This window comes from Planococcus citri, chromosome 1 (genome assembly GCF_950023065.1).
Source record: "Planococcus citri chromosome 1, ihPlaCitr1.1, whole genome shotgun sequence".
NCBI classification, from domain to species: Eukaryota; Metazoa; Arthropoda; class Insecta; order Hemiptera; family Pseudococcidae; genus Planococcus; species Planococcus citri.
Genome location: NC_088677.1, coordinates 71,092,500 through 71,103,582, shown reverse-complemented (window position 1 = coordinate 71,103,582; position 11,083 = coordinate 71,092,500). Strand labels below are relative to the sequence as shown.

General features: G+C 36.8%; 1 protein-coding gene across 1 annotated transcript; it reads left to right on the top strand.

Annotated features, from left to right (window-relative positions):
- The first annotated feature begins 1,881 nt into the window (after positions 1–1,881).
- Positions 1,882–6,909, top strand: LOC135847681 (uncharacterized). The gene is made up of 3 exons (XM_065367378.1): positions 1,882–2,167; positions 2,913–4,722; positions 6,501–6,909. Exons 1-3 carry the CDS (start codon positions 2,147–2,149, stop codon positions 6,599–6,601), a joined length of 1,932 nt encoding a protein of 643 aa, XP_065223450.1. The 5' UTR covers positions 1,882–2,146; the 3' UTR covers positions 6,602–6,909.
- Positions 6,910–11,083: the final 4,174 nt, after the last annotated feature.

Sequence of the window (11,083 nt, the reverse complement as noted above, 5' to 3'; positions counted from 1 at the left end):
TTTGTTTTTTTCCCTCATTCTTTATCCAATTTTGCAGAAATTTTCTCTCTTGATTATTATTATATGAGAGTCGCACTTATCCCTCTACGCCTCAGTCTTTCTACGAAGTCGACACTATGATGCTGTTTCGGTTGATACTTATTCGCGCATTTAATACCCATTTTCGATACACCGATGTCGTCGCTGTCCTACTTAACGTGCTGTGTGCGCCTTCGGCGAGGTATATCTATACGAAATACGAAGTACATACTTACGCGGCATGATTACGCGGATTCTTATACCTAGTCAAGTGTAAAGGTGTACACGGTAGAGAGGTAGATATAGGATTAGGTATTGTGGTACATATTACACGCGCTCGAGTTTGCATTAACTGCCCCCTTATCGCGGTATCGTCAAGCAACCAAGCGAAAGTTGTAAATTTTCTTGATCGGTTTACGACACATTTTACCGACTGCTGTCTTCGATGGGATTTTTTTTTACGATATGGTGGTTTTTATAATGGATCTAAATGGGGTTTGAATTATTCTCTCGAGATAGTTAGTAAATCGGGTAAAGGGAAATAGACGATTTTTTTAGTATCGAGAATTTGAAATTGTTGCGAAATTTTGGTCTTTTTGGTCTTTTACGAGTTGGTTGATTGAGTGGATTCCAACGAGGCATAGTTTAAAGAAATTATAGTCGTGGGTAGGCTACTCGAATTAAAGCATATTTTACAACGATTCCGATGTCACAATTTGTATCCAAGCTGGAGTAGTCGGAGAGAAGATTTACGAGCATGAAATTCTGCAACGTTTGTAAAATCGCGTTGAATGATTTTTTTAATCGACTTTTATATATTATGAACCCGAAAAGTGGGGCTATTTTGAAGTAGGTACCTATTTTTCTATGAGAGCAAACTTTTATTTACTACTCTGCCCCCCTTCCCCCTGCACTCCTGTCCAAATAAAAGTATTTATCTCAACCAGCAGAGCAATTTCTGAACTACACAAACAAAATTTACTGTAAAATTTTTAAAAATTCAAAGGTCAAAATTTGATAAAATTGGGATTAAAAATGAAATTTGGTTCGTGGTTTTGAGCCTTTTCAGAGTCTATAGCAGATTTTTGGATTTTCTTGATGTGAAAAAGATAACTTACTCGTACCTATCTAGGCAGGTACTGAATTATATTTTGTATTTTCCAAAATTGGAAAAATTTAAAAATCTGATGAAGATTATTAAGAGACTCAAAACCTCCACGAATTGATTCAGAAGATCGAAAATAAGATATTTACCAAATTTCAGCTTTCCATCTCAATTTTAACAAATTTTAGAATTTTTTATAAAATTTTTCAATTTAAAAAAAAATCAAAATTATAACTGTTCCATTGGGAGTCAGAATACTCAGTACCTACCTCTACTTACTTACCTATCTAATTTTCGAAGAAAATAAAATTTCGGTAATTCTGGTACCATACTTAATTCCCTGATAACGATTTCATTATGTCGATAATTTTGCAAAAGATCGTACGTATTTTGTTGAATGAAATCTGCTCAAGAGTCAAGATTGATTGAATTGCGAATTAACTTCATTACAGAGTTTATTGAACCGACTCATGCATGGTACCTGCAGCTGACTATTCAACGCTATTATGGAATACATCTCACGCAAATAATAGATGTCAAGGCTACTATGTAGATCTAATATCAAAAAGTTGAGATAAAAATGAACAAAAAGCAAGATAAAAATGCCAGCTACCTACCCGGGCTGCGCATCATAGTGCCAATTCGCCGTTGCTCCGAAATACGTACATATTATGTGCAAATTTCTCGAAAATCTGATCTTATAATTTTAGGTAATTGATGTACGCTCAGCGTGAATTTCAAAATGAAATGTTAAAAGTTACCTTGCCAGGGGAAGGGAGCCTAATGACCCGGCAACCTAGTCTATACTTTGTACTATAAGATGGTCTCTCGACAGGAGGGTATTCTTTTTTTTTCTTTCAACAATACCCTCTCTTCTTCGGCGAGATGATTATATGGCGAACGAGTTCGAGTATTTAAAATAATATTTTCGAGTGCCCGTCTCATTATGTTCGATATGCATTGTGAGTGAATCATATGTGATTGAAAGTGAATTTATTGTGGAGTTGGTTACGTTCGATTGAAATGGATTGGAGTAAGATTTTGGTAAGTTGAATTGATTTTTTAAATTATTTTTTGTCAACATAATCAAATCGTCAATTCGTTATCAGGGAATTATGATACCAAAATTACCAAAAAAAAAATTTTTCGAAAATATTTTGTCCCAAGACCCTTGGTAACCAAGTTCATTTTTAGAATTTTGATAAAATTTTGAGCATGTAAAAAATTCAAAAATGTTGTTTTTGTGGTAATTTTTCAAACTTCTCATAAAATAATATTTTTTCAAAAAAATAGAATAAAATACTTTGGTCAGTGCAAACAATTTTCATTCCAATTCCTCTCCTCGCTCTTTTCACTTTGAAATTCATCAGTTTTAGCCTATTATGGTGCTTCAAGTTCAAAATTGCTAAAATTTGAAAAATTCATTTTATCCCCATCCAGAGATGTTTGAAATTTTAAGAGAAAACTGAAAACTTGCTGAATGGTCAAGATTATTCCAAAACTGGTAATTTCAGAAGTGAGGAGGTTGAATTAAAGTAATTCTTAGTTCATTTTGTTTGAAAAAGATAAAAAACTGAAAAACTGTCACAAAGACAGTAGTATTTTGAATTTTTAAAATTTTTCAAGAAATTTTTGAAAACTTAATGCAATTTACATATTTTTTATAAAAAATATTGAAATTTGTTAAAATTGAGATGGATAATAAAATAAAAGTAGAATTTGTTTTTAAATTTTTTTCGTATATTTTCTTTTCTTCTATCGAAGTGTAACCGAGTGAATTAATTTTCAGATCTCATCTTTGCTAGTCTTTAGCGTAGCTTTCGCTAAAGAAGCAAATAAGGCGACCACATTAAAACCCTTAGCTGCGAGTAACACTGCAGCCAAGCAATCGAGTCCATTAAAACTTTCATCACCCTCGAAAGATGCTTCTAAACCAAAACCAACGACAAACAGCAAAGTACCCAGTGATACCAAAGAACCAAAGCGGTTCACATTAACAGGAGATCATCCCCCTGGTGGCATTGCCGGCGGAGTATTCACTGGCCAGGGTAATACGTTGGCCCATCATATCGGATACAATTTGTACAATATTGGAAACAAACCGATATTCAACGGATCTCCTTTCGGCAAACCTGGCAAACCGGTTGTTAGTCCTAATCATCTCAGACCAATTAAACCAATTGGAATCAAACCTGGCGGAGGTGCTGCCGCTGTCAAACCTGGCGCAGGAGGCGCTGCTGGAGGAAGTGGAACAGGTGGTGGCCAAGCCAGTGGCGGCGGTCAGGGTCAAGCGAGCGGTTCTGTCACAGTGGGTGGAGGTGGATATGGGAATATTGGAGGTGGTGGATCCGGTAGCGGATCATCTGAAGGTCAAGCGTCAGGACAAGGGGGTGGATATGGTAGTGGAGGTGGCCATGGCGGCGGTCATGGTGGATTAGGAGGAGGTCAAGGTGGCGGTGTAGGAGGTGGCCATGGCGGCGGATTTGGTGGAGGATTCGGAGGCGGTCATGGAGGAGGATTTGGTGGCGGATTCGGAGGTGGACATGGCGGTGGTCATGGTGGAGGCGGAGGTGGAGGTCATGGAAGTGGCAGTGGCAGTGGGTCTGGATCTGGATCTGGTTCTGGATCTGGTTCTGGATCAGGTTCTAGTTCTGGTTCTGGCTCATATGGAGGTGGTGGTTATGGAAGTGGATCAGGAGGTGCCAGTGGATCAGGAGGTGCTAGCGGATCAGGTTCGGGTGGATTCGGCGGTGGAGCTTCTGGTGGATTAGGAGGAAGTGGATCAGGATCAGGTTCGGGCAATTTGGGTGGTTCGGGTGGATTTGGTGGAAGTGGATCTGGCTCAGGAGGATTCGGCGGATCTGGTAGTTTTGGTGGCAGTGGTTCGGGCTCTGGTGGATTTGGTGGAAGCGGATCAAGCTCTGGTAGTTGGGGTGGCAGTGGATCAGGCTCTGGAGGATTCGGTGGTGGTGGATCAGGTTCGGGTGGATTCGGTGGTGGTGGATCTGGTTCTGGTAGTTGGGGTGGCAGTGGATCAGGCTCCGGAGGATTCGGAGGTGGTGGATCCGGCTCCGGAGGTTTCGGTGGCTCGGGTGGATTCGGAGGTAATGGCGGCGGTTCAGGCAGTTTTGGAGGAAGTGGCAGTGGTTCAGGTGGATTTGGTGGAAGTGGATCTGGCTCTGGTAGTTGGGGTGGCAGTGGATCAGGCTCTGGAGGATTTGGTGGAAGTGGTTCGGGAGGTTTTGGCGGAAGTGGATCAGGCGGTTTCGGAGGAAGTGGAAGTGGAGGTGGAAGTGGTTCAGGAGGATTTGGAGGTAGCGGATCAGGTGGATTTGGAGGCGGCGGTTCTGGTGGTTTTGGTGGTGGTGGTTCCGGAGGATTTGGCGGAAGTGGCGGATTTGGCGGAGGCGCAGGTGGAAGTGGATCGTTCGGAGGTGGCGGCGGAGGTTACGGATCGGGTGGTGGAGGATTTGGAGGTGGCGCTGGTGGCGGATTCCATGGCGGCGGAGGTGGTGGCGGCGGATACAGACCTAGACCGATACATATTGGATTACAAGGACATGGAAATGGAGGTGGTGGCGGCCATGGCCAAATTCAAGGTATGTACTTGATGAACTTTTTTAAAAACATTTTGCATAAAAGCAAAATCCTCAAATTTGGCCATGGTGAACAGACCGAATGGTTTTGGGGGCAAGATTTAGCATAAATTCTGAATTTTTTAAAAGTGACTACCTATCCCAACTGACAGAAAAAATTTGAACCGAACGAAGCTAAATTGAAAGAGTATGCAAGAAGACATCAGCCAAAATTTCAGAGGCTAATGTGCATTTTTTGATTTAATTTAAAAAAATCAAAGGTGGCTCAAAAAATGAAAAAAACCAAAATTATACCAAGTTGACCTAAAACGCTGTTTGGTATGGTTTCCTTTTTTTTTTGACTCTCCAAATTGATTCGAAATGATTTTGAACCGTTATGAGTAGTTCTGGAGTCTTCAAAAAAATTGTTGAATGTCAAAATTTCTGAAAAATTTTACCCAAGGAAGTTGAAAAAAATGAAATTTTACTCCAAGTATATCCTAATTTCAACGTGCTGAGTTTACAGGAAATAATTTTGGACCGCTTTGAAGCCTCCAAATTTTTTTTGGAAATTTTAGCTCCCCTCAAAAAATGTCATAAAATCTGTCAAAATGAACCTACAACTTACAAGCAAAATATCCCAACCGAGACACAAAAATTTTTGAACCGACAAGAGGTGAATTGAAAGAGGACTCTGATATATATCAGCAGCTTAAATTTCAGGGGCTGAAATTCATTTTTCGATTTTTGACAAATTTTTAATAAATTTAAATTTGGGCCAAAATTAGAAAAAAATCAAAATTTCAACAAATTGACCTAGAAAGTTAAAATTTGGTTTATACCCTATTTTCAACCTGCTGAGTCGATTGGTGATGGTTTCGAACCGTTCTGGAGCCTCCAGCGGATTTTAGGTTTCTCCAGTTTTCAAAAAAACGCTGTGAATTTGGTGAAAATAAAATTCATCACCTATAAACTAAAACTTACCATTTTTGCGACCCTTTGGATCGATTTAGGTACGTAGTATCAAAATAATTTTGTGCCAGTTCAAATCCAAAATTTTCTCCAGTGATTGTTTTTGAAAAAAATGAATGGAATGGAAAAAATTGTCGTTCGCGAATGTGTTAACAAAAAAGGCTGGAGTTTGGTTTGCACCCTATTTTCAACCTGCCGAGTGGATTGGAGACGGTTTCGAACCGTTCTGAAGCCTGTTTGATTTTGTCATTTTTCCAGAAATAATCATGGGAGAAAATTTTGGATTTGAACTGGCACAATATAATTTTGATAATAAGTGTCTAAATTGATGAAAGTGTCTCAAAGAGGGCAAATCATAGTTTAGAAGTCCCAAGTTTCATTGTTTCATTTTTACCCTTTTCATATCATTTTTTCAAAAAAAATGGAAAAAAGCAAAATCCGCTGGAGGTTCTAGAACTATTTGATACCATCACCAATCGACTCGGCAGGCCGAAAATAGCGTGTGAACCAAATTTCAACTTTCTAGAGGAATTTGGTGACATTTTATTCTTTATTTTTCAAGTGAGCACTTTTGGATGAAAATTGCAATTTTCAAAAATAAATTTTGCCTACAAATTTCATTTATTTTTTGAACATAAGGTGTTCAAAAGATACAGAATTTCCTTTACTTTCCATTCAAATGATTTTAAAGCCAGTAAATGGGATCTATGGCTTTCCAAGTTGCATTTATCTGGGGAAAATCTGCTTAAGCTGGCCACATTTGAGCACTTTACCTTATCTTGATTTGTTTTTCATTATTTGTAATGTTTTTTTTTCTTCTCCATTCACAGGTAGCTTTGGATCACAACACCAAGGTTCCATTAGTATAAGTGGCGGTGGTAATGGAGGAGGAGGTGGCTCTGCCAGTGGTGGAGCTTCATCATATGGTTAAAATTTGCTCATAAGATTACCTATCTTTGTAAATAGCAATTTTTTTTAAAGCTCAGAGAGAAACGAGTTGGCAGAATTTCTGTCAAATTGAGATTTCAAGTTTAGATTTGAATGGAGTGATATAAAACTTTTCATTTTTTTCCTTTTAAATACCTAGTATGTATTTTAATGTATTCTGATATTATTTGTAATATTTTTATTTGATTTTTGAATGCATTTTGTTACGTGTTGATTTTAAACTATAAGACTGTTTTTATTATTATAACGATGAAATTGTAAATATTTAATTAAACGTTGCTCATTCATTGATTTTGGTTTTATTATTTCAAGTTATATTTCTGTGGTAAAATTTGGATTTAGGTAATTAATATTAGTTTTGGGAGTTACTTTGACCATTTTTCCTGATCAAGTATGTACTTTTTTTAAAAAAGCAAAAATCGCCAAAAACAGCCAATTTTGAATTTTCAAAAATCGCCAAAAATCAAAAAATGAACTTGGGCAGCTGAAAATTTGGTTTTGGGGGTTTTAGACTATGCTCTTTCCAAAAATCGCAGTCCAGTTCAAATCTGAGTGTGACACCTCAAGAGGTTCCCTTGTTAGAAAAATTTTGCTTCTCCCCTTCCCCTCTTTTGAAGCATTAATTTTTTGGAAATATTCAAGGAATTTTAAATTTGAAAAAGACTTTATAAGAACGTGAGGGTGTCTTTGTTTTATAGTTTTATTCCTAGAAAATCGAGATAATATTTGGAAAATTCTCAGGATTTCATGATTGATATTGAAGAATAATCCTTCTTCATTGTCCACTTGACTTTTTTTTCTTCCAGGCCTTTTGGCGTTGAATCCTGTTAATTTGGAAAGAAGGGGTTTTGAGTAGAATATGTGGCCCCAATTTTTATTTATGCACTTGAGCTAATAATTCAAAAACCATCCAAAATTGGATCTAATATATATTCAAACTCCTTTCACAATGAGGAGCTTCAATTTGGGGTACTTGGTTCTGAATTTAAAGTTTTGCTGTTTTGCTCTCTCTCTTCCTTCAGTTGTTGAATTTTATTTAAAAAAATGTGCCAGATATGAGAAATTCAATTTGTCTAAAAATTTTAATTTTTACTTCAGAATTATTCTCCTAAATAATCTCATTTTTGATACAAACCTGCTCTTGATCCCCCAAGCAATTTTGGTCTTCTCACCTCTAGTACAGAGCTCACTGAAGTAAAATGGAATACCAGAGTTGGTAACATTTTCTCGAAAATTTCTCACTTCTACAATAAAGAGTTCTAAATTAGCCTATTTTCAAGAATAACCTTCCTCGCCTCCTCTCCCAGACAATTTTGATGCCTTTACATCATAGAACCCTTCAAAATTCAAAAAAAGATCCTTAGAAAAGTTAAAATAAAGTTCTTTATTTTTTTTTATTTATAGTCAACAGTTTTCTAAATTAGGTACTTATTCACTCCTATTGTTTTTTTTGGGGGGGGGACCATTTTTAAACCACCAAAACAATTGTTTCCTTCCTCCTGAGTTGTAAAAAATGTTTTTAGGGCTTTACACAGAAGAATTAACATGGTGTGGGGAATGAAAAATGTCTTTTTTGAAAAGGGGCTATTTTGAAAAATTCTGGTCAAAAAATGGAAGCTTTCCAAACATTTCTAATCTTTGATTCAAGTACTCGTAGTTAAGAAGACCGAAGAAGGGTTTGTTTGAAAAGGAGGTTTTTAAGAAAAATTCTGGCACAGAAATGAGAAATTTCTGGAAAAATTCATTTCTTTGATTTTTAAATTTTGTGAAATTTATTAAATTTATTCCTTATGTTTATATCTAATAATGATTTAGGTATCTATTTTATTTTATTTTTTCCCATTTTCTGTTTCAGAATGGTATGGTTGACTCTCCACTAATTCTCTGGCTGCAAGGTAGTCCAGGAGCATCCTCATTGTACAGATTATTCAAAGAAGTTGGCCCATTTAAATGCCACATCGACTCAGAAGGCAGTAATTACACCCTGAAAGGTAACCCTTACTCGTGGAATATCAATCATTCTATGCTGTTTATCGATAATCCAGTTGGAACTGGTATGAATATTGCAGTAATAATTTTCGCATCACTGCTACTTACTTATTCATGTTTACCTAATTTAATTAATGTGGCTCTAACCTTTAATTTTCGTCATATTTATGTATCTACATATACAATTGTGAGTCTTATCAATTACTTATATGTGAGTAGTAACCTTCAAAAATTTAAATTCCCTAACTGTAACGATTGTATAGATAACCAAAGTAGAAAGTATTAGGTAGCCCCAGTCTCAGTTTTGACTGACTGAGGTGCGGCGACGCATTAAACGATGAATTCAACATTGAAAATAATGAATACTAATTTTATCATCTCCTATAGCACATAAATCTAATTCTGGTTGCGTTATTATGGAAATATGTAAGAGCAGTAGGTACCTCCACCTATAGTGTCCCTATGTCTGTCTGTGTAATGTGTACTTAGCCACTTACTATGCTATCTACCTTATGTACAGGGTGTTTCAGAAATTGTCTGCCAAAATTGAACTCAGTGGATAGTACTCAAGGAGACAAGCTAAAAACATTATTATGACTACTCCATTTTGAGTTTTACCAAGCACGTGGCTCCTGAAATTTGCAAGATAGGCAACCAGTCACAATAAGGTTTTTTGATTGCCTCATCGCATACCACATATCTGCAGTTGAATTTTGACAGACAATTTTCAGAACACTTTCTTGCCTACACTTGTGAGTATCTAGAGATTAAAAGTGACTCAGTGACTTTTTCCCTTCTTTTAGGGTACAGGTACACGGATCATAACGATGGGTATGCAACGAATCAAACAGGAGCTGGTTTCAAGTCGTTTTTTAACCTCCAGCAACCTATTAGAAATTCCCCACTTGACTGATCACCCTCTATTTTTTTGAAATTTGTTCCAGTTCGGAACCATATTTTTGTCCAGTAATATTTCCCTTTCACACTTGCAAAAGTTCATTTGGACATGGCATTTTTTGGAAAACTGGAATTTCCGAAAATTTACTGGAGGCTCTAAAATGATTTGAAATCGCCTCCAACTGACTAACTATATCAAATTAGGAGTGCAGAGTAAATTTTGACTTTCAAACTTCATTTGGTCAAATTTTGTAGAAATTTTGAGCATTGAAAAATCTGTTGGAGGCTCCAGTAATTTCCGAAAAGTCACTGACAGCTCCAAAACGACTTGAAATCTGCCTGCAGTCTACTTCATAGTGTATTGAAATTAGTTCACGGAATGAATTTCAGCTTTCCAACTGCATTTGATGAAATTTTATGGAAATTTCAAGTTTCAAAAATCTGTGGAGGCTCCAAGATTTTTCAAAATGTCGCTGAAGTCTCCAAAATTACTTGAACCCACCAGCAGTCGACTTAATAGCGTGTTAAAGTTGGAGTGCTGCATGAATTTCGGATTTCCAACTTAATTTGATGAAATTTTGTAGAAATTTCCAGTTTCAAAAATCTGCTGGAGGCTCCAGAACTGCTCAAAATGATTCGAGACCGTTTCCAAATGATTTGATGGACCGAAAGCTGGGTATATGCCAAATTTCAAGTTTTTGGGTAAATTTGGTGAAATTTTGATTTTTTCCCCCCATCCCAAAGTGCAATTTTTCGAAATTCACAGAAAATTGAAAAATACATTTTAGTTCTTGAAATCTTCACTGTTGATATATTTTTGTATTCTGTTTCGATTCTGCTGTGCCCGGTTTGAAAATTTTTGTGAATTTGATTCCTCTCTTTCCAAGTTAGGTATGTAAATATTTTGGCCAAAAAAGCAATTGAGACGTTCTCCTGGACACCGGTTGAAACCACAATTTTTTCGAAACTGCCCCCTTTTTGAGTATCCGTTTCTCCTCTCCAAGGGTGCCTCCGAAGTTGAAAATTTTTTCTGGGTTGGCCAAAATCTATTGATTTTTTGGAGGGGGGAGACAATCTGCCAGTCCATTCTAGTGTTCTTATTTCTTATAAATTCAGATCAATTATAGCTCCTTCGATTGTGATAATAGACTAAAATTAAAATGAACCTTTCTATTCCTTTTTCAAGATGCCCTTGAAAAATCGACGTCAAATATTACTCCTTGACTGCCCCTTCAATTTGCAGGATTGGCAAACTAATTTACACTCATGTAGTCTGAGTTGTTATATCATCAAGCAAAATCAAGTACCTACCTAAGTATTAGTACCTATTAATTGTGACTTACTTACATTTATGTATTATTCTCTGTTTGGTTTCCGAGTCCGATTAATTCTTGATTTTTTGCACTAGTGTCCAAACTTGGCCCAGCCAATCCTCAAATACCCGCTGAAAATCTCATTCACGAAGTTTTGGTTCGAAATGCCGCACACATGGTTCCTTACGATCAGCCTGAATGGGTGTTGCCAGTAATCAAGGATTTGATTAGAGTCGCATAAGTCAACAATCAACATAAGTATAAAA